The sequence below is a fragment of the Scophthalmus maximus genome, chromosome 3 (assembly GCF_022379125.1).
Source record: "Scophthalmus maximus strain ysfricsl-2021 chromosome 3, ASM2237912v1, whole genome shotgun sequence".
NCBI lineage: Eukaryota > Metazoa > Chordata > Actinopteri > Pleuronectiformes > Scophthalmidae > Scophthalmus > Scophthalmus maximus.
In genome coordinates, this window is record NC_061517.1 from 13,695,207 (window position 1) to 13,718,659 (window position 23,453).

The following is a 23,453-nucleotide window of genomic DNA, read 5'->3' on the forward strand; positions in this document are numbered from 1 at the left end:
GATTGCAGATGTAATATTTTGAGGGTACAGCTTTAAATAGATCTGTAAAGGGGTTCTTGGCCTGACAGTTTCACCTGACAAAGTTAATTATGCCCATTTATTACAGCAAAGCCTGTATCTGCATTAGTGACAGCTTTAATTAGAGAGAGAAAACAATGTGTGCCCAGCCTCCTGATTACATCCATTGTTAATGCTCACACTGCCTCAGTGTAGGCTGACACCTGCAGCCCTTTCTCCATGATTTAGAGTCAAGGTCTCTGCCACCGCAGCGCACATGGCTGAAGCACGGCCTGTTGCTTAGCGATGGGAGAACAAGAAGTGCAAGGATTACAAAAAGCATAGCTTCTGTTGAAGCCGTGCGCCGTCCATTTGGGCTGTGTCCCTGAGATTGTTATTGTTGAGTGACCTTGCTTCAGCGCCGCACTTCTAATCAAAGATAAAAACTGAAAGCGTTGCCACGGAAACCCAAAGTAGTCCAGACAGAGGCTAAACAAAGATTAAGCTTACCTTTTTTCCCCCCTTTTTTTCTCCATCTTTCCTCTTGAGATTGTTCCTGCTTCCACACGTCTCCGATTTTCTGAGCCGGAAGCAAGTGACAGCAACTTGACCCCTGACGACTTAAACACTTCACTTAGCTATGGTTACATGCGTCAGACACGCTGCTATTTGACTGATTTATTGACCTGATGCATTGTTAACAATGTCTTTGTCCTGGTGTCAACCTGCACGACCAACAGCAGATGTAGAAGAAAATACACTCAAATTCACTAACACCTTGCGGTAAGAGAAAGAGTCATAAATTCAACATCTAGAGATTCACGATCCCGTAATGACTGTTTTAAATGGCCGCTCCTTTAAAGCAGCCATGATCAATGTTTCTACCGTGACAATGCAATGACAATGTGAAAAGGAAGTAAAGGATTCGCTCCTACTGATGAATCCACAGATTTATCTTTGGCTGCTATTTTCAGCCTTACAGAGCTTTACAGTCAGTCTCGGCTCGTTGTTTATCTTTTTTCACTGTCCTGCAGCTTTACTCGTTTGGTTAACAACTTGGTAGATTCCAGATCTAATGTGGAGAATAGTCGTATCCAATTGTGCATATTATGCAAACTAGTCAACTCAGAGACAAGAGTGTGCAGCCAGGTGGAGCAGAGAGAGAGAGAGAGAGAGAGAGAGAGAGAGAGAGAGAGAGACGGCCGTGTGTAAACAAAACATTGGTATCATCCAGCTTCAAATAACGCCGAGATCTTGCTGATAATCCCAACAGATGTAGGATGAGGTGAGGTACTGTCAGAGGGCTGAGTGTGTTGTAACTCCATACGTTACATTATTGGGGAAATAGGATCGGGTCGTCCCAGGCTAGGGTTAATGGCTTCGTGGCTTCTTAAGCGCTGGTTACAAGAGCTAATGTCACTTAACAATGCTGTCGCTACTTAATGATTAATGAGTGGTCAGGGATTCATGTCCGCTTCGACCAACAGATTTCCTGGGACAGACAAAGATTCTACCACATTTTACCCAATAATTTTTGGAGTATGTATAGAAATTTGGCTAAATGCTCTTTGTCTGTCAAATTCATGTATTCACGGAGAGTCTGATTCATTCTGTCAAAGTAATTTTGTCCTTTTTTTGGTCTTTTTGTTGCAGCGATGGAGACATCAATCTGTGGTAGAAACTCCATCGGAGTAGGTACACGGAGAAGAGCTAGAGCAGGCAAGGCCACCTCGCATTCACCACGGAGCCAAAACAGTCAACGCAAGGCCACAGGCAGTTGCCAGGCAACACTGTCCCTATCACAGCAGGAAGTGGAGTCGAACAGCACATTAATCACTTTATGCTCCATCTCACAAGAGTCAATGAGCTACAATTTTCCGGTCAGACGGAGGTTCCCCACTATGTTCAGTCACACTGGCTCATACCTGTATTATTCTGACATTTCATTAAAGAGTTGAGACAAATAAATATCTGAGATGGTACATAATTCATGTAAAACATTTCCGAGAATGTTTTGCATATGCTCTGTATGTATACTGCATGAGGAGGTTTACAGTCTGAAGCCTTTTTAGGTTTTAACTGAAAACTCGTTCAAATGATTTATCTTGCACTCAAACTGATGAGCTACTGAATATGATTGAAGCTAATTGTGAGAGATTTCTGTCTGCTGTCCAGTCTGCTTTCTACAAATCTGTTTGTTTCACCTGCCAAGGCGACTCCAGCTCCAACAGTATTTCTGCAGGTTTATACTCAGGGTAAGCTAAAGCACCGTTAGCACCAAAGGTCACGATTTCCCACAGGTTTTTCTGCCATGGATAACTGCTCACGGTCAGGCGAGTTTAAATTTGGACCTGAACCAGCGAAAGGACTAGCCTGATGTAGCCAGGCAATATCCTTCATTCTAGGTCTTACCAAAACACTTCTTATTAGAGGATGCCACAGAACTGACCACCTGGTGCATTATCCTGATATATATCTCATCTGATTTCTTAACTAATTTCTCAAAAGAGGGTTGCAACCATTCATACATCATGCTATAATGAGGTAAAAATTCATATGACACAAAAAATTATCCCTTGTCATGTCCTTTGTTACTATAATCCATATCCATGAAATGATTTATGGTGGCTTTATGAGTAGGAGGCTTCACACGGTGTAGCATCCTATCAGCTTTGCCAAAGCTGTGCAGATCTGTGAATTGAGGGAAAACTTGAAAACATCAGCACGTGGGTGGATTCACTTGAGTAAAAAAAATGACAAGGATGTCCCCGCTCAGTCGATTCTCACAAAGAGACCAAATCAAATTCACAAATGAGAGTGGCAAGTGTGCAAGAACGTCCTGCTACAGTAAGGTAATCTTTGGTGGAAAGCTGAACTGGTTGGCAGCCACCTGCCTATACCTGAAGCACTCATCCACAAAAGATCATGCATTGATGTAAATATTAAAACCTGTAGATGTTGAGCAACCAGTAATTGCAGAGGTGAGACAACTGGACTTGTGCAGACACCCTGACTGTGTCTCAGAGATGTTACTGCACTAATGAGGAACTTGACATTGTTTCAAAACATAACGTTAAGTTTTGTGGAGCAGAATAATTAACCTTTTTTGATTCCATATTTCTCAAAAGTTGGGTTCTGTTAGAAGGCGTAAATACAGAATATCTCAGATACACTGAAGTATTAATCTTTATAGTCACTGGGATTATCAACCAAAGATTGTAAAGGGAAACCCACGGTTACAAAATAAAAATAGTGGCACTACTTGGAACGTGTAGGCGCTGTTAACATATTCAGCTGTCACTTGGTAAAAACGTGCAACAGCTTCATATGGCCACATTCAGCCACATGTGAGTGAAATCCGTGTTTTATTTTATAGAGGAACATCCAGCCATCTGGGTGTTTGTCTCACCTCACCATGCCCAGTGTATGCACTCTAAAGTCATAAGAAATTCAGGGAAAAAAACTGTAACATATAGACTGTAATAACATTTGAGCAGAGGACGTCAACAATATCAACAAAAACAACCAGTATTTAGGTTTGGAGCGTGTGCACGGAATGTGAGGCGTGAGGATGAGGTGATTTGACCTAGAGGTGCTGAAGGAAAGGTGAAAGGTTTTTCCGTGATGAATAGTCTAAGGTTTCCAGAGGTGCATGGATGTCCAGCAGAACTCATGTGAGCCTGACCATGAGGTTGTTGGGACTGAAGTCATGACACAACCACTGTTCCTTGGCAGACTTGATGAAGATTATGAGGACGACGATGATGCTTGTGATGTAAAGCCACCACAGGCTACTTTTACCGTGCAGCCGGCAATTATAAACCTTGAAAACGCCTCTACAGTTCACCTCTCTCGTGGCTTTCGAGTGGTGCGTCCGGGCAGCGCGTCTGTGGTGCGGCCGCTCCCGGTACACGGCGACTTCTGAGGGTTTGGACGCACAACCTCTGGGGGAAAACACGTCGACCACTGCTGCAGCAGCATCAACATCATCAACATCATCATATCATCATCATCATCATCATCGACAGGAGCAGCGCTGCACGGAGACAGCGGCGGGCCTATGAGGAGCCACGGGGAGACCTGGGAGCCACACACACCGCCCGTTCTTGATTCTCTCCACGGCTGCTGGTGAGAGCCGACGCGCAGCCGGTCCTGCTCCAAATGCGCCAAATACGACCCGCAGATCGGGGCCGTCTGTACACAGAGGGCGACACGAGCCGCTGAAATCACGGAGAGCTGCGTAAAACTGTCGTTCGTCTCGTGGCTCTCTGGAGGCACAAGTACGCGTGTCGTCTGCTCTGTACGTAATCTGTTCGGGTTTTTTTGTTTTTTTTGCGTAATTTTGCACCGGGTGTTGGATGCCGCGCGGACCGGGTTTCTTTTGGCGAGGATATACATCTCCATCGCCCCCCCCCTCCTCCCCTCCCCCCCTCCTGCATCCACCGCGTCGTCTTCGACCGCGGACACGCACTCGGCCGGACGGCGACCATCTGCGTGCTGCAACGCGGTCAACAGACAGAGGAAGTGGGTTTACACGAAAGCCAACATCGCCGTCGGAGGTAGGTGGCTCCCTCAGCTTCCGTCTCCATCGGCTCACGTTTCCACGCTGTGCCCGTGTGTTTTTCCACGAGAATGGTGCAATGCAACGTTTGCGCACAGCGCATCCACGCGCGGACAGGGACGCGGCACACTCGAGACGGAGCGTAGATATATCTGTGGTGATTTCACGTGTTTGTTTGTTTTTGTTGTTGTTGTTGTTGATGTATTTCGATGTCTTTGCTCGTCGTTACGCGGTTGTTGTGTTTGAGTCAAGAGACGAGGAGAGTGATGGAGAGAGGACGGGGAAATGGGAAGAAGATGAAGGGAATCAATGCGTGTCTTCCAGGCGTGTGGATGCACATGGGTTCGCGTGTGTACCGGTTGTGTGTGTGTGTGTGCGTGCGTTTGTTTCATATGAAGACGCGTGTCGTGCGAAAGCTGCAGAGGTGGCTAAGTAACTAAGGACATTTCCTCAAGTACACTCATGAAAATATTTCAGGCCTGATTTAAGACGTGTGTATTTTAACTGCATACAATATTTCCATCCATTTGGATTACACAGATTTAACATTGACAAACTAACAAACGAAATTTGACTTCAAACAAATAAGCCAATGAAATTCAAATTAAAAAATGTTAATTATAAAGATATAAATCTGGTTATTGTGAACTGGAAATATCAACATCAGCTCATGTGGATGTTAGTCCCTGTGTTAAAAGACCGAGTCGTGGGGGGGGGGACCCTCTTCTGTTTACATTTTGAATCACAGTTTGTGTCTTTAAGTACAGTTGAAAAATGCAGGTTTTCCACTTTGGTATGTTGCAATAGTAATATTTCAATATCGCCCTTGTTTCTGCTTTTTTTTCAGCCTTCGACCAGCAATGTCTTGGAATCCACTAGCTGCTCTTCCGTGCTGTTTTCTTACAATGGAATTGTAGTAGACCCCACGAGGATTTAGATCAACTGCGAGCATGTTGCAGCCTTCCACCAGAACAGGTGACAGCCTGTCGGAAGTTTTACCTCACTTGAGTGAGCGTCAAAGATGGGCCCCTTTTCTCATCCTCTGCATGGCTCTCCTCTGGCTTCCAGGGGCAGCGGGATCGACCTTAAACTGCCACAAGACATGCATCTGCGCCTCAAACATAGTGAGCTGCTCCAAGATTAATCTCACCACTGTCCCAACTGGTATACCACAATACACGGGCGTGCTGGATCTTAGCTATAATGAGATAACACGGCTACGATCCGAGTGGACGCCAGTCACGCTCCCAAAGCTCCATAACCTTCTCCTCAGCCACAATGGTCTCCAGTTCCTGTCTTCGGAGGCGTTTGCACATGTGAAGAACCTGCGCTACTTGGACTTGTCGTCCAACAACTTGCGGCAGCTGGATGAGTTTATCTTCGAGCCTCTGGTCAACCTGGAGGTTCTCCTGCTGTACCATAACCAAATTTCACAGATTGACCGCTCAGCATTTCTTGGTATGATCAACCTTCAGAAGCTCTACCTTAGCCAGAACCAAATCTCCCGCTTCCCCTTGGAGCTGGTCAAAGAAAAGTCCCGTCTGGAGAAGCTTAGCCTCCTGGATGTGTCCTCCAATAAGATCAAGATACTGCCCATTGATGAGCTCCAGGTGCTGCCTGCTTGGATAAAGAATGGCCTCTACCTCCACAATAACCCTCTGCTGTGTCACTGTGATCTCTATACACTCCTAGCCCATTGGTTCCTTCGAAAGCTCAACTCTGCCGTGGACTTCAAAGATGACTACACATGCATTCTGCCTGGCCCGCAAAAAACAAAAGTAGGCGTTTTTGATCTCAGCGGAGACAATATGAACTGCAGCACATTCAATGAGGCAGACGAAGAGGCTTTCCTGGAGCAAACGCTCATGCTGCGCTGTGACACCAAACACAGGAACATGTTAAAGACCTGGACGATGCCTGACAATGTGCAGGTGACACCCGGAAGCAACCAGACAGCCAAAGTCTTGCAGGATGGAAGTCTGCAGATTAGTTCGGTGAGGTCGGAGGACTCTGGGACGTACACTTGCTTTGCTGTGAGCGGGGCCTACAATGAGACGATCTATGTGGTACTGAAGGTTCACAACTTCACCATGCACGGGGGCGGAGAGACCCTGAACACAGCGTACACCACCTTGGTGGGCTGCCTGGCCAGCGTAGTGCTGGTGCTCATGTACCTGTACCTGACGCCGTGTCGCTGCTTCTGCTGCCCCAACAAGGGTAAGACTCGGGGTGAGGACAGCATCCACTCCTCCATGCTCAGTGTGACACCGACCCACGAGGACCCAGCACTCAAAGCTGAGCTGAACAGGCACGTGGCATTCATAGACTCAAAGGGCCTGCAGGGCCAGAACGGAAAGCTGAACCCCAACGGGAATGAGGATGATGATGATCTGGATGCAGAGGCTGGTTCTCTAATGAAGGGGAAGAGGAAGAAGTCAGTAGCAGAGTCCATTAGCTCCGTCTTTTCAGACACTCCCATGGTGGTCTGAGACGACACGGTGGATTCCACACGACCAGATGTATACGGTACAACGTGAGCCATGTTTAAGTTTATGTAGACTGTGACTGACCTTGCGGGCGGAAACAGACGGAAGGATGTTCATCTGTGTTTACTGGCAAGTGAAAATGAGGATCTCAAAGGGAGTAAAACAAAAAACTGTCTTGTTGTTGACAAGGACAATACGCAGGACTTTTCCAGCATTTCAATCTGTAGCACTTAATATTCATACTGTGAAGGGATGGCAGTGTGCCCAGACACGGAAACTTATGAGAGTAAAAGGTAGATATGTTGTTGATATTAGCACTCAGGAAGTGAAACATTAATTTGCTAAAGTGGGGGAAATACATATGATACATTCACAGATTTAAACTGAAAAAAATTAAATAGCTCACTTAGTTTATATTGAAACCATGGCTGGCTCACAAATATATTTATCACAAGAACTTGCATAGATTCTTCGTATGCATAAACATTAGTGCATTTAGGAACATTAAGCCCTTCTCAGTCAACACAGGGACTTAGATAGGCAGACGGCTGTCACCACGTGTAGTTTACCTTGAGACACCTGTAGAGAAACAGCATGCCATGAGACCACATTATGACACTGATCAGTGTGAGTGGGATCAAGAAAATGAGGATTAATCAAACATTTAGTCATTAATACTGAGAAAGCGGTGGCACAAACATATTAAGACGCCATTGCAGGTCATTTTTTAAATCTTAATCCAGAGCTGATGCTTAGTTGTACTCCGATATAATTCATCAGACTGATTCTTAATCATACTCATTTACTGACAAAGGAAAATGCCCTTTTTTCCTTTGCGATATTAAAGGATCAATTTACATATGTATATGCTATTGTTGTTAACCAGGTTGAGTCGGATTACTGTAACAGCCTCTTAGTTACTGCATTTCTACAGTACAACCAAAAATAAACTACTGAAGCCTTACACAATAAAAAAAATTAAAAATGGAGCGCCTCCAACATATACACAATAGGTGCAGGGACGTATTTAGTCTTGACTGATTATCAACATATTGTCTCAATTCTGTATACAGACATGTCCCATGCTCCATATAAGGACAAACAGACTTTTTGTTTGTTGTCCACCGAGGTGCCAACGACTGCACTGCAGAGTTGAACTCCTCTCAGCTGAGTTATTTGTTTCTCTCCGTCACACTAGCAGGAAGTTCAATACCGAGCCCATGTTAAAAGCTGCCAGCCTTAGTGGATTTCATCTGCACCTTACGCAAAATATATGATGAAATATGTTAATGTACATTGGTCAAAAAAAGAACATTGGAGTATTCATTCATCGCGTCATGAGTTATGTTGTATATTGGAGTGTTTAATCTTGCATTTTGTCGGGATTGATGATTCAGAGTTAAAATGTAGCTGTAGAAAATGATGTATCTAGTATTCGCAGGTAAACAAAAGAGCCACATAATAAAACCAACAGGGTTCTGTTTGAAGAGGGAGCTTCTGAAGGAACACATATTTTACAGCGTGTAGCCGCTGACAGGAAACCCCTTGAATTTACCAGACGTGTCGTATGCCATGCATATTTCATTAGCAAGGTTTCAAAACGGAGACCGTGTCTTGGCATAAACAAGAAAGGGTGATTGCATGAAATTGTTTGGCGTTTCTGTCAAATTTCAACGAGGCTAGCCCCGAGTAAATGCTAACTGCATCTTTTGATGGGATGCAGCTCCCCTCTGCTTTCCATGTCTTTGTCTCTCCGAGCATGAGAGGAAAGGTGCGTTATCATGAGTCACAGCAACACAAAGCCATCCTCTCCGGCTCTGTGTGCGCCGACAGCCTCAATTCATCCCAGATATGTTTGCTTTGTTTATGCACCTCTCTCATTATGAGGCCGCCCTTATGTAATTTCAAAAGCCATCATTCAGCCAGGCAATGAATGTGATGCCAGTTAAGTAGTTTCTAATTTGTTTATGAGGGAAACGCCTGGAGATTTCATTGAGCATTTTCTCTCCCACAGAGTCATGTGGCTTGGAAAGTACAGTTTTCCACAGTATATAGTATAAAAGAGTTGATATTTATGTGAATCACACACACATCTCGCATAGGGATATCAATTTGGCCCTCGACATCTTGAGGAGTGTACATTTCTCGGAGCAATAAATCTTTACAAAAAAAAAACGGTGGAATATTTACAGTTGCTGTGTGCACCTCAGCATCTCCTGTGTGGGTGAGAAAAGGAAGTCACACTTGGTGGTGTGCTGTGTGAATCATTCCACTCGCTCACACACAGGAATACCAGGTGGAGAAATATAGAGCAGCCAAAATTCCACAAGATACACTTAAAATACACAGAGGATATTTCCCCATTTTAAGGGATCCAGGCTCAATGTTTTGCACTCCGGATTTGCTTGTGTATAATGGGACCAATAGCTAAAATAGACTGAACTCATACACAGATATCAAGGCTATAAGTTCAAACTGCCAGACCATAGAGGAATATCATTTGTTTCCCCTGCAGTAAACCAGCGTCGATCCAGTTCAATTTGTTGTGGCTAATGTGCAGCTCTCAGTGGGCTGTCACTAAATTTTACAAGTTGCAGTTATGTACAGAGACAAACTAAGTGCGACTGCTATAGTGAAGATCCTAATGTAGAGGAGAAGAGTGGTTTGTTCCCTCCAAAGCAAATCTGCCTTCCTATATATATCTATATATACAGTATATATAAATGTATTAAGACTCACTCTTTTCTGTGCTCCGTATTGATTAGCTGTGTTCTGATATGTTCTACCAGTGTACTGATTGTATTCTTGTGTGATCCGATGTTGTTGGTCATTTTGCATTTTGTCTGCCACTGTGCTACTGTTAGTTGTGTCGACATTCAAGTCTTGACATAAACGTTTATTTTTTAAGCAGGGGTGGGGTTTAGTTTTTTATGGAAAGAGAATTATTTTAAACTCGACTCGGCTGAAGCATATAGATAAATCGGAAAATGCTTCTTTTTTTTTTTACTACATAGGAAGGATGTGAAATCATTGGGCACGATTTGTCCTAATGGGCAGTAAGAATGTCATCGTCAGTTATTCGGTCAGTATTTGACTCAAAGCCATAAGGAAGTTTAGAAGAAATGGGGATGTAGGGTGATGTAGGTGGAGAAGTGAGATACTGATTTAATTAACTGAATTAATATTGATAATCTGTCCGTCCACAACAATGAATTACTGAAACACAGCAGGTTTGAAGAGAGAGGGTAAATACATCTTCTCAGGACTATCTCAGTTTAAAGTTATAATGTAATATGATGTGAAAACTATTTTAAAAGTTTTCACATTTGCAGCCACAATAAGACTAAATGTTTGATTTGGGGGATCAGTGCAGATCACAGGCCCTTTGCTTTTTGCAGTAATGGCACTTAAACTGTTCCGTTCATCATCGTTTATTACAGTTGAGAAAAGGGAGTGGCCTCTCACTGCCCGACACACATCTCTCTCCGTTCCTCTCACTATTTAGTAGCAATACGGTAACATCCTCGGGATGATGGAGCTAAAAGCTCTCTGCTCCTACAGTGTGCTACTTTGAGTGTCCACGGGACAAGAATGGAGCTTTTAACAGCTTCGTAAGCACCAAGTTTATCGACCGCCCGCTTCAAAGAAGAGCTGGTTGGTCACTGCCATAAAATCTTGAAAGGTCTTGCAGCTAATGGAATGGCTTTGCATGGTACACTTAAGAGCTTCTCTGACTGCAGGATAGGTGCAATGTAGTAGGAATTTAAGAATTCTGATATATCATTTGACTTAATAAAATATAGAGATTTAAACCTTGTGCTGCCTCCATTTTTACTGTTGTTCCTGTAGTTATTTGCTCCTACATCTTTATGACTGGTAAAGACTACTTTAAGGACAAATTCCTATGAAGGTTAAGAACAGTTATCACAGGGTGGTGTCATAGGGGGTGTCATATTTAAGCTCAGCTCCAGCATGACATATCAGTTAGTGATGTTGAAAAGTACCACATGTCCTTTTACCTGTCACGTGACCAGAATAGAGCAGTACATGTAGGTGTGTGTGTATAAATCTTGTTCTTATGTAACTTGGTGGAACAGGCTAAAGGTTCAGCAGACTGCTCTCTTCGAAGGGAAACCTTAATGACTTACCACCATCTAGTGGTAAAATGGTGTAGTGAACCATTATATTTCACACCGACCTTTAATGGCCACTTCTATTGTACCGTTCTACTTAACTAATCAGAGAATTTAGACATTTAAACTGATCATTTTTGAGGGTACTACTGTTGCAGGAAACTAAGCTTTTGAAGCCAAATTTAATTTAACAGCAGGCGAAAACAAAACTGTTAGAAAAATGACATCGAGTTCACTCAACTGACTGAAACTTTAATGCTCCATCAGTGTAGAACCACTGCAATATAACAAACATAAAGACATGCAGGACTACAATGATTTTTTTAATGTGTTTCACCATGAATGACATTTCATTTTAGCAGCAAAATGTGTATTTTGAGGTATTTTTTTTTTGATCTCAGACAAGTAATTAACAAAGACATTAAGTCATGTAGAAAATTATTTTAGCAAAAACAAGCATACAGTAATATACATGATTTACACTTATTCCTGATTTCTGTGCATAAAAATGTGAGGACATAAATAGATGTGGACACAAACACACACACACTTACTTCCAGGTGAAGAGGCTGGAGTTGGAAGGAGAGGACAAGCGCTTACACTTGGAGGTTCTGGACAGTGCGGACGTGAGGGGTGGTGACTCAGTGTTTCCTTTGCGCTTTTGGCCACAACCCTTGTGATCATAACCCATCACCTTCTGCTGAATAGCCGGGCCCCTCCCTCTGTTGCGGGGGGAGCGGTCCGCTGCTGGTAATGGTGAGCGCTTCTCCAAACCTGACAAGTGTCTCTCTGAGGGCTGCAGCGGCAGAGGAGGACATGAGTTCTTTTCGTGTGACAAGGTACCACTGGCTTCTCCTGGACAGGGGGGGTTGCGTGGCTGACCCTTCTCATGGAGGGTGGGATCCATGATGCGTCTGGAGGATTTGTCCTCACTTCTGTGCGGCAGCGTGGTAGCTTTCTGCGCCGCGCTTGCATCTTGCATAAGAACCGCCTCCTTTAGCTGAGCCTTGCTGGAACGTCCGACAGGGCTGCGCCATCGGCCAGGCCCAAGGGGCGCAGAGGAGGTGGAGGAAGGCGGTTTGGTACTCTGAGAGTTGTGCTGACTGCTTTTGGTTTCCAGTTGTCCCAGTGAGGTAGACTCAAGGCTGAGGGAGCCCGTAGACTGGAGGGGTCTCGCTGCCGTCCTGAGAGTTGGTGGTGTGACATGACAAGTCCTGAGAGCTGATGATACTTGAGGCATTTTCCTGTAAGTTATAGGAAGAGCATGATGATGATTTAACCCATGCATTTCATGTAAATGAAAAACACTCACAATATTTTCACTATTCCTGATGTTGTGCTGCCAAATCAGCTGCAGCCAAATGTTAAATAACATCCCTGAAATAAAGTCTGATACAAAACTTCCTGCTTAAGTTCTGAAATCTCCCCACTTTAAATACACTTGAAGGGGGCATCTGCACAAAAAGTTTTTCTCAAGACGATCTGGTGTACTGAAACCTAGTAACTTGGCAATGCCTGTTCATTCCATTCAAGCAGGTAATTAAACTTATTAAATCAGTGGGAGGCAAAGCAAAACAGTGTATCTCCATATTTCATACCACAGACAAGGACATCACCTAATAATAATTAGCTAATATTTCTGCCGTTAATTTACCACGGAGTAGGTAGAACCGTAGGACAAAGAACAAAAGGGACAAAACATGATGGTCCCCTGCAGTGGACTCAGTGACTAGTTCAAGGACAGACACTAGCTGGATGGCAACCAGCTAATCAGCAACTCTTTCTTCACCTTGCCGAATACAAAAAGGCGTCAATGTCATATTGGCCAAGTACGAATTGATGATACTCACTTCCACAAGTGTGTGTTGACATGGCGCTCCAACATGGTACTGAGGGCAAACCGCAGGTGATGCAAACGGCGGTCAAAGGCGAAGATGCTGCAACCCAATGCACGGCATCCAAAAGTGCACAGCTACAGAACAGAGACAATTTCACAAATACGGACGACACGCTCTTGTATCAGTTGGAGAAGGATAAAAGATTACTCTTCATAATGACAAAATCTGCTAAATGAAAGCGAACGAAAGGGAACATTCATTTTTTTCCTTTTAAATCAACATCCCTTTAAGTTTAAAATTATTTATAAACATTCCTGAATATCGCTTGTGATACAAATCAAAATCCAATGGCTGCTCCTGTGCTTCTCCACTCACTCCAAGAGGTTTGGGGTGCCAGGCTGAGGCAGGCAGTTCGGCTCCTTCCTCCTGCTCATCATCTTCACTCTCCTTACTTGACAACAGGCTCTGGTTGAAGGGGTACGGAGGCTGTACCTCCACTTCCGCAGTGCTGTCGCCTTCCTCTTGTGGATCCCCAGACCTGCTTGAGAGCAGAATAATGAGAAGATGAATACGATGAACTTACCAAAGGTATTTTAGTGAATAAAATTAACCTTGTCAATATGAAAAAATATTTTATCACATACCCAAGCATGTGGCAGTTGCTGTTGCAGTTGCATCTACTGCCCTGAGTTAATTTCTCCTCACAAGATTCTAAATGTTGCTCTTTGTCTTTTAATTTGACATGGACCTGTTCCACATCTCGACCTGCAGGGGCGACTCTCTGCTCCCCTGCCAACTGATCAAAAGTCCTAGCCCTTCCCAGTGCTTTCGGCTGCTGGTGGATGGAATCAGTCTGTGTAGAAAGAACAGCAAAATCTCATCCCAAACTAATGATAACATCGTCCATGTTTCTGCATCAAGTAAAGAGTGCAGACGAAACACTCGTTAAAGAGTGACAAACAATCTGATAAAGATGAAAAAAAACAAGAAGATGCTGGTAACAGCACAGAGTTTACATTGCATATTAGCATTGGGCTGCCCGGCTTCTTCCTCTCTGGACCCAGATTTCTGCAGTTTTTATTCAGGTCACATTCTTTCTCTATGGGAAAAAAGCACATGGTCGGTCAACATGATCCATGCTGGTGGACAGATTACAGATGCCCATGTGGTCATTTTTCTCCAACAAAATAATAGGCAATAAATTCTGCATACAATCTAACAAGACAGACTATCATGCAAATATTGCTGTATATGACAGACTAAGCAGCAGGGGACGAAACAAGAAGTGGTGTAAACAAGACTTACTGTCTATGTTTTTGTAAATCCGACTGTAGGTTCTTGTTGCCCGCAGAGGACTGTGAGACTCACTGGACTGTCCAGCTGTGGACTTCTGCACTGGGGGTCTTTCTGGGGGAGGAGTGGAGGAGGAACAGAGGCCAGGGGGCAGAGGTCCTGAGTGCAATGGAGGGACCCTGGGGCGAGGCATGGGCAAGGGGTGGGGCTGGAGGGGAGCGTTCTCCTGAGGGAACTTCGCCACTGGAGGCAAACTGAGGAGGTGGTTGGAGAAGTGCACTTCAGAGTGGATTTACGAGATTCAGGCAATTTGGAATGACAATTCAGGTAGAATGAGTGACAAAAATTCAGGTGTGTGGACGGCATTAAAACTAAGTTGGATCAGATCGCACCGAACACTGAGTTCAACAAAAAACAACCATCGAGCTGAGCATCTGCTAAATCAGCATATTTAACTTCTCCTGTGCTGTTATGACATGAACAATCCTAAGCAGTACCTCACTGCCTCCCTCTGGGCCTTACTAGGCCTGTGATGTTGGACAGGCAACGCTGCCGAGGATGGGGCACGATCCTCTCGGTGTCTGCCCTCTCTCCGCCCGTCTCGAAAGGAGGACAGGTTTGAAGGAGGCTGGCCGGGACGGGGCCGCTGCTGTGAAGCCAAAGTAGATGACTGGCCACACATCTTTGTCAGCGGACCATGGCGCCTCGCACAGTGTTTCTCAAAGGCCCCGGGCTTCACCACCTGGCCACAGTGGCCGCACACCACCAAATAAAAATCATCATGTGCCGGGCAGTGGCCTAATATGTGCATGTCTAGAGAGAGAAAAGACAAAATGAGAGCTTTAAGATAAACATAAGGATAGATCTATCTAATCTGAATACTGTCAGTGTTACTGAGTCTTCACCTTCTTTCCTGAGGGTCATGGTCTCACATCGGTCCCTCGCACACTTGCTGCTGTCTTCAACTTTAGAGGCAGCTGCAGGCAAGGCAAAAAAACAAAAAACACTCGGCTTCAAATGTTGGAGAGGGGCGAACCAGCAGCTTGGGCCTGCAACTAACAGTTATTTCTCATAATCGATTCATTTGTTCATTATTTACTCGATTAATAGATTAGTTGGTCCAGAAAATGTCATAAAATGGTGAAAAAAGCCCAAAAGCTCAAGATGATGTTTTGTTTTGTCCACACACCAAAGATAATTAGTTTACTGTCAGAGGAGCAAAGAAACCTGGGGGAAAAAAATCAAATTTAAGAAGCGGAAATCAGATTAATTTGTTTTTTTTCTTCCATAAAAACAACTTGAACGGATTAATCCGTGGCGATTAATTAAGTTGTCGAATACTAATCGATTAACCGATGCATCTCTACCTGCAGCCTCCACTCGGAAACCGGTTTAGTGAGATTCCTGGACAGGTCACACACATCAGTCCGTGATTTGATTGTTTCGACGGGTTTTTCATCGACAACTTAAAAAGAAATCTTATGCTGTATTAAATACGCTTCTCTGCAACTTTGTCGATATCAGGTCGAAGCGCAGCATGTGTTTGCTGTTCAATGTCGCTGTTCGCAGTAGTAGTGATGTTGTTGTTGTTGTTGTTGTTGTTGTTTTTAGTTTGCCAGTAGCTCGCTGGCTAACGCTAGCCACGCCACATGTGAGCCGTTCGCCCTGTGTTTTACTATCTGGTGTTTCATCGCTGCATCGCTACATGTTTAAGAAACAACAACTTAGATTAGTGGTTCATTCATGGCCAGTAGCGGCTGTTTGTAAAAGCCAGCATGCACTAGGACCCGGCGGGTCTTTTGTTTGGGTCTCGCTTTCTGCCGCTCGGAGTGAGAATGGACAGCTACAAATAAACCCACCGGACACTGACGTGACGGAGACCACACCTGGGGCAGGGGCGCGCGACTCACCGTCAGGTGGCAACACGTCCACCACGTCCGCCCAACGGCTCCAGCTTAATCCGACAAAATCGTCGAGACTGGGCCACCGCCGACTCAAGGCGGCCATTGCTGCTCATGCGGGTTCTCGCCGGTGACGCCGCTAGTTCACGCGCAGGACAGCCGCGTCACGAGGCCGGCGCGAACGCGCCGCGGCCGTGCACCGCTCACTGCACAAGCTGAACACGTTGTAATGAACCAAAGGAAAGTGCATGTAAAGTGTGTAGTGTAAGTAGTGTTTTTGGCATTTAGATTTCTATTTGATGTCATTTAAATTTAGCCATTTGTAGTCTCCTGCCTGAGTACATCTGAACAGATCATGTCCTTTATAAATGGGCCAACGAATATCAAACTACAGTGTAGAATTTAAAGAGTATCAGCGGATGTAAAGCTCCAGTATCTGTCAGGCTTTGTGTTAGCCATTAGTAAACAGCACAAATGCATACATTTATGGGTTTTTTTGTCCAAAATCATTTATAAACAGGTCATTAATATCTACATCTACCCACTTGATTGACTATTAACATTTATAGTTGATTAATTACATTTTTCTATTGGCACATTGCAAATTGAGAATATTTAATAGCCAACCAAATTCATACAAGATAATTTATTAGAAATTGAGAAACATGGTACCCTTTGTTTATGACTTTATCCCTTAATATTATAATTGCAGACATGATGAGTTGGGAGGGGTCTCCCTAATGAGTGTATACGTGCCACCAAAATGTCCAACTTGGCAACCAGGTTTTTGCCATTGATGACATACAACTGATCTGTAAAACATTGATAAATGATACATTAGACATTCATATGAGCTGTAATAAATTAATTAATTCAATTAATTGAATTTATTTAACAGAAAGCAGTATCAAATTGTCTTTTGTCATTATACAAATTTTATAGTGATGATCCTCAGCAAACATTACAAGCAGAATATAATATGACACTGAGGCAACTGAATTTGCTAGAAGAGGCAGAATAGATCCTGACATGTTCTGGTTGATAGGCCGATAGGCCGACACACACACACACACACACACACACACACACACACACACACACACACACACACACACACACACACACACACACACACACACACACACACACACACACACACACACACACACACACACACACACACACACACACACACACACACACACACACACACACGGCCCAATTTTGCAATTTGTACCCATGTTCACTCATTAAATGTATATATTTATTTTTGAGACACTATTTAATCTGAAGGACTGCTACTAATGATTGTTTTAGATGAATCTACCAGTCTATCAAGTACTTAAGTGCGTGTGCTTTCATTATAGCAGTTGGTCATGCCTGGCAGAAGTAGAATGTCTGCCACCTAGTGACTGTCACGATGAACTGCGTGTGGCCTGGGCTTGCTCGCTGGATGTCTATTCAGCACAAATTAAAACAACTCATCAGCTCTTCAGAGTGCGTGAAACAGAACGAGAGGCGTGACTGATTTCTGTCCACTTTGTGAACCATTTGCTCAGTCTGAGCAGAGTCAGCTCTGGTTCATCTGTCTGATCAACCAACACATTGTGGACACAATAATCCAGTTCTTCCATTTAATGAGCACACAAGTAGAATCATTGATTTTGATCGGATCTTCTGTCTCATTAATTTGACATTTTTAAAAAACACAGTGAAGGAGCACGGTAGAACTGTGAAACAAGCAAGGCTATATCAAAGAAGATAATCAAAAAAAATGAAAGCAATAGGGAAAAACTACCTATAATATCAATAATGTGAAGGTAGAAGGCAGTTCATTAATAAGAAGTTAGAGATTAGTCAAGAATATATGAAATCCGCTCATGGTACACAACTGGCTAAGGATATACAATTCATAAAACAGTGCTATTCAAATACTGTAGGACCTTGGGGAACCCTGGGGATTTTTCTTAAATTTAAACATTATGAACGTTACGGACAAAAATATCCTTTCGGGCAAAAAAAAGTTAACTTTTAGATTATGTTTAATAGTTTTAAATGTATAATAAAAAAGCTAACATGCTCTCACTGATATATGCACCACAATCTACAAAACATTCAGCTGTTAGGCCAATTTCCCTATTGTAGCCTAATGGTAAAATGACACTTGCTTACCACAAAATTCTTTTAAATAAAATTGCTTGGACTCTTTATAAATAATCTCATACTGGCAACTGAATTTTTTCAAAATGAATATCTATTTAGAATTCATCAATTGCAACTGCACTTTATCATGCCTAATTCAAGTTTTAGAATTAGACAGAAATTGTATGGTGTTAACAATAAATGCACCTCAACTATTCTATATTCTTTAGGTGCTTTGAGGACACTCAAATAACCCTGAGTTTTTGTAAGAAACCGCTGTTTGGAAACAATAATATGGTACAGAGACACTGACAGTTAACAGGGAGACAAAGTGATTCAGCATTTTGAACAACAATGCATCATTCAGTTCACATCTGCAGTACCATTTGAAATAATAAGGACAGTTGTTATTGATACTTGGGTATATATGGACACACGTTAAAACATGAAAACTGAACATCTACGAGAATAACACATTTTTGACTGCTACAACTTCCTGTCTTGATTTCAGTGTGAACTAAAATGTAGCGCCTTCTGAAATGTATTTGAGATTAAACAGCTGTTAATATAAATGGGGAAAAAGGAGCAGTTGGTTTTAGTAATATGTACCTTGTGTTCTACTGTATTTTTCGAACAATTATTACCGAAACAATTCATTCGATAGTGAAGCTGTGCAGTTACGTTGGCCTGACAACCCCTTCCACATCTGAAGGCTCATTGGCTGATTTGTGGAGCGGAGTTTCCTTGTAAATGAACCAGCAGTTGCCACCCCACAGGATGAGGTTAAGGAAGCCAAAAATCTGTCAAAGAATAACACACGAGTCAAATATACCACACTGTGGTTGAACTCACAACTTTAAGCACACTTGCAAAAGACAAAGTTGCATACAACTTACCACGGAGGCGTGAAGTCGGCCCATGTGAGGCAAAGCACCGGGTGTGCATTTGTTTTGGACATCCTTGCAATCATCAAACAGAGTTATCATGTTTAAAGGACTGGTGGCATGCTTCACATCGGACAAGCCTTTAGCCCAAGCAGAAGATGACACCAACCACAGGAAGGCCAAAGACGCCGTCACCAACAGGTCCTTACAGAACAGCACAGAAAAATGATCAGTATCACACAAACCAGAGTGGTAACTGGGGGCAACTTGACTCAAGAAGCTTTCTCCGATAGAGACTACCAAGTGTAATTTGTTAACTCCTCTGAAGCCACACCCTTCCAACCATTTCATTTACACAGCTCTGTTAAATGAACTTAACACGTGAATAAGTGCAAGAATTTCAGACAAACATACTATGAGGGGACCACGACTAGATTCTCTATACAAGTGCTGGTAGCCCAAGTAGAGGACGAGCGTGGCAGTGCTGTAAAGAAAGGCCAACACTCCAATGCAGACGTAAAACTGTGCCGAGGACGTGTAGTCTCCTGTCAGGTAGAGACTGGTGGCCGTCTTATTGATAATACAGCTGGGAACCTCATAGGGATGCTGCATCAACCTGTGTAAACAAGGATGTATTTGTCATTACAATCATTCTAAAATCCACGCGCACTTTCTAGAAAGCTGTTCCCTCCCTTTAGAGGTGTGTGGGACAATTTGTCTTTGCTCATACACACACCTGAATGGGTAGTTAAAGTCTGCGTATACTTCGTGATTGGTAGTGCCCTGGCATAGGATGTTGACGCCGCTTTTGCCGCTGTAGCCTCCAGTCGTAGCGAAGGCAAATATGGAAAACAGCTGCAGCCAGAGACAAAGACAATTAGAGGTGAAACTTTGGCATGAGAACGATTTTTAGGACAGAGAGCCATTAGTCACATGTGTACACATACTTCCTTTTATTTTACGCAACACACTCTTGCCAGATTTACAAGAAACAATCACTGGCGCTTGAGTTCACAACAGAACCATGTCGTCACATTTTAAGGTTATGCATTTGAGAATTCAAACAATTATGTAGCAGCCAACAACTATTTTCCTTTGTAAAATATATAGTGGGGAAATGGCATCCTGAGCAGAGAAAGAAGTCACTCTCCACCCGGGTTGTGTTCCGGGCTTCTGTTCCGCTTTGTTTTGCTAGCTGGCCCAGACACACCTGGGTGATTCCTGGTATGCCTTAACATTTTGGCTTCATAATTTTTTGGGGGAAAAAGTCAGGTATTACATTTTTTTTTAGCATTCTATCAGAATAGTGACATGATTCACAATTAAAAATACATATTGGTCGAGATCTGGGACTTATAAAATAATAATTATTGTTAGAATATTTATAACATAAAAATATGCCAAATAGTACTTCGCCGTACTCGGTGATGCAAGTAATTTGCAACACAAAATAGAATTTATTCTAATAGAGTTTCCAATCTGTGAGGTGCACAATTTTTTGCACTGGGGGACATGATAAAATAAAACACATTTATCAATAAAAGGGTTTGTAAAATACAAAATAATGGTTTTGAATGTCCGTTATCTCTGTTTAAGTAATAAAGGAGACCTAAATAAATAATTTAAGCCATTTGTAATGAATATATGACTCATTTTAGAGTCATAGGATTGAGTAAATCATAGGGACATGAAAAAAAAGTCACTGTATACCAGGAACCACCCACCTGTCACCTGCATCTTATAACTGTGCCCTCTGAACTTAGATCTATAACACAACTTTTTTTCAGACTTTGTTTTTATACTGCACCTTTTTTGAACTGCTTCAGGGGGGTCAGCTGTGCTATTTTGTTATTTAGCATCTTCGCATTTTCTTCATTCGTGTACTTTTTTGATAGTGTCTCTTACTGTAGGGCTGCTATGACAAATTAATAAATGGTCATCTATCCGACTATCTACCTGAGATTATACAGAGAACCATGTTCGATCCAAAAGGGGAGGCACACATGAGAATATCTCCCTGCAAAGTGAGAGCTAGGATGCAAAGCATCCACCTTATCAGTCAGTAATGAGACTGCGTCAGGTCCTGGCAAACATTAACCGTCGGTCGGAGACTAATGAAGCGACCTCCGGCTGCAGAACTTCTCCGGGCGCGCAGTGGATCACAAGACAAACGCCATAATCAATTTGTCGAGCAGCTCCGTCACCGTGGATGGAAGGCTCGTGTTCAACAGGCCAAATGGTAAAACAAATAAAATAAAAAAAGATTTGGTCCTTTCGACGTCTCTGGTAAAAAAAAAAAAGTAAGTAGAACCTACCCATTCTAACAAACGGATGAACGCCAGCGGCTCTTTCAGGGGTCCCAGATCCAGACTGAATCGGGAGGTCAACATTTTCTGATGAGAAATGAAGTCACAGGGTGAGAAAGAAGCCATTGCACTGCCGAAGTTGTCTCACACACACACACACACACACACACACACACACACAGGCGCTCGCTCGTAGCTGTTCGCGGAGTGTCCGCGCCATAAGCCGTCTTCTCTCCCCGTCAGCGCCGTTACCTGGGCGACAGACTCCATCGCTCCTTGGCAGATGAGGGCCCTCGGTTCGGATGGACACGTCGGTCCGTTGGGGCCGTGTTTCCTGGTTCCTGGGCGTCCTGCAGCTCGGTCGACGCTCCGCGGGGCTTGTCAAACTTTTTGCTCCTACTTCAGCAAACCGTAGTAGGAAACACGTGATCACCGACGGGGCGTCGACGGGGGGGGCGCTGCAGTCGTTACAAACTTTCACTTCTGGTCTGTACTGGCCCACTTTCACACTGACGCTGTCTGGATTCTGCCCCCAAGTTTTTTTTTTTATTATTCCGATCGCTGATGTGAATCATGCTTTAGAAAAGGACACTAGGCAGTTTGTGCTGTTTCAAAAAAATACGAAGTGCAGCCTTAATGCTCTGAATTATTCTGTCTTGAAAAAGTCAATGCCACCAGGTGATGCAATGCACCTACACGCCATCGTAGATTGAACAGGTGTATGTCTGATGATATCTCATCGCAAATTGCAAAAAATCTGCAAATGGAAATATCCAACGAACACTAGAGTTTGCAGAGTGTAAAATGGGCGTACGCTGCGAATTCACAGTAATGGTAGTTGCTTTTCACCAGAGGTCACCATTTCCACACAGTGAATATATGTGGGCACCATTAAACTGATCTTTCCAAGCCAGAGAAAGCCATGACTTTCCCATGACTCCCATCAGTATCTAGGCTGAACTAATTCAGGCTGTCCATGTAGTTCTGTCGGTTTGCTTCGATGGAAAAGCTTGTGTAAGGGAAAAGCTGGTTCGTGAGCTTGGTAGGCGGGGTGGCATGTAGGCACACTTGGTTCCATCTTTTAATTAGTCTGGTTTTTCTCAATACATTGTACAGGGATTTTTGGGTCCTTGTGGAACAGCTCTTATCCTAACGGGTCAAATCTCGAAGGAATAAAAGTGGCTTTGTTCTCCACCTTTTTAATAGTTGACAGGGCTGCTGTGGGGGAGGGGCAGCAACTCCATTGTACAGTCCCTTTGTGAAGGAATGCTGCTCTACAGATCAAATTGTTTGGTTAACTGGAGTGCATCTTGGAATTAAGAAATACCCAAGCAGGAGGTAGCACACACACACAAAGGACATTCCTAATGCTCCCAGGATGATCAAGTGCAGCTAAACTGTGCAAAATGTGGATTCAAGCACAAGGTTTCAGGGTTTTTGAAACCAGGGAAACTTGGCCAACAGCTTTTTATTTTAGCTGTGATGAGATGACACCTCATTTATTGTTGCGCCCTTACAAATCCTGTCAGACAGGTTTGCCATAGCAAAGGCTAAACACAACAATAATGAGATGATCACATCCTCTTGTCTTTTACCAACAGTTTCACCTGGCCTGCTGGTATTGCAATGTAGCAATGTCCCATCCCGCCTAACTGGAGGTTTACAGAAGAGATGACTGCAAGGGAAATTCAAGAATGCATATTCTTATATTAGGAGTTACAACTTGTGGTATTAAGTTTGAATCAGATTAGAAAGGCCAGTGGCAGCTTCGGATGCAGGATTTGTTTTAGTTTTCTGTAATGCATGATCAGCAGTCACGAGTTTGTTATGTCCAATCACATGAACAAATTCAATCAAGAATACAATAAGATTCATTTTTGAACATAATTTGAGAATGTAGTAGGTTGTTCAA

The 23,453-nt window shown here is 43.4% G+C and overlaps 3 protein-coding genes across 7 annotated transcripts; 1 reads left to right on the forward strand and 2 right to left on the reverse strand.

Annotated features, from left to right (window-relative positions):
- Positions 1-3,718: 3,718 nt before the first annotated feature.
- On the forward strand, positions 3,719-10,860 carry amigo1 (adhesion molecule with Ig-like domain 1). Of its 3 annotated transcripts, none has more exons than XM_035646155.2 (2): positions 3,719-4,556; positions 5,406-10,860. In XM_035646155.2, the coding sequence occupies exon 2, from the start codon at positions 5,509-5,511 to the stop codon at positions 7,045-7,047; it is 1,539 nt and encodes a 512-aa protein (XP_035502048.1). In that variant the 5' UTR covers positions 3,719-4,556; positions 5,406-5,508; the 3' UTR covers positions 7,048-10,860. The 3 variants fall into 3 exon arrangements, with proteins under 3 accessions (XP_035502048.1, XP_035502050.1, XP_035502049.1); XM_035646157.2 differs by having other exon boundaries at positions 3,719-4,125; XM_035646156.2 differs by lacking the exon at positions 3,719-4,556 and adding an exon at positions 4,611-4,715.
- A 548-nt stretch (positions 10,861-11,408) lies between these two features.
- atxn7l2b (ataxin 7-like 2b) lies at positions 11,409-16,357 on the reverse strand. 3 transcript variants are annotated; one of them, XM_035643970.1, is made up of 9 exons: positions 16,219-16,357; positions 15,214-15,285; positions 14,806-15,121; positions 14,321-14,562; positions 14,032-14,114; positions 13,660-13,868; positions 13,391-13,556; positions 13,028-13,149; positions 11,409-12,421 (listed from the first exon to the last, which is right to left on the reverse strand). In XM_035643970.1, exons 1-9 carry the CDS (start codon positions 16,313-16,315, stop codon positions 11,728-11,730), a joined length of 2,001 nt encoding a protein of 666 aa, XP_035499863.1. In that variant the 5' UTR covers positions 16,316-16,357; the 3' UTR covers positions 11,409-11,727. The 3 variants fall into 3 exon arrangements, with proteins under 3 accessions (XP_035499863.1, XP_035499862.1, XP_035499861.1); XM_035643969.2 differs by having other exon boundaries at positions 13,391-13,553; positions 16,168-16,346; XM_035643968.2 differs by having other exon boundaries at positions 16,168-16,346.
- Positions 16,358-17,829: 1,472 nt separating this feature from the next.
- Positions 17,830-21,964, reverse strand: sypl2b (synaptophysin-like 2b). Its single transcript, XM_035643974.2, has 6 exons — positions 21,794-21,964; positions 21,551-21,628; positions 19,972-20,090; positions 19,650-19,851; positions 19,248-19,439; positions 17,830-19,151 (listed from the first exon to the last, which is right to left on the reverse strand). The coding sequence occupies exons 1-6, from the start codon at positions 21,809-21,811 to the stop codon at positions 19,029-19,031; spliced, it is 732 nt and encodes a 243-aa protein (XP_035499867.1). The 5' UTR covers positions 21,812-21,964; the 3' UTR covers positions 17,830-19,028.
- Positions 21,965-23,453: the final 1,489 nt, after the last annotated feature.

Bases quoted from the DNA above. Each gene is read 5' to 3' on its own strand.
- amigo1 (XM_035646155.2), top strand. From the start codon at position 5,509: ATGTTGCAGCCTTCCACCAGAACAGGTGACAGCCTGTCGGAAGTTTTA.
- atxn7l2b (XM_035643968.2), bottom strand. From the start codon at position 16,315: ATGGCCGCCTTGAGTCGGCGGTGGCCCAGTCTCGACGATTTTGTCGGA. The intron at 14,115-14,320 runs GTAAGTCTTGTT...TTTTTCCCATAG, and splicing joins GATTTACAAAAACATAGACA to AGAAAGAATGTGACCTGAAT. The intron at 12,422-13,027 runs GTGAGTATCATC...TATAACTTACAG, and splicing joins GTCAACACACACTTGTGGAA to GAAAATGCCTCAAGTATCAT.
- sypl2b (XM_035643974.2), bottom strand. The intron at 19,852-19,971 runs GTGTGTGTATGA...TTGTTTACACAG, and splicing joins GACTTTAACTACCCATTCAG to GTTGATGCAGCATCCCTATG. The intron at 19,152-19,247 runs GTAAGTTGTATG...ATTCTTTGACAG, and splicing joins GCCGACTTCACGCCTCCGTG to ATTTTTGGCTTCCTTAACCT.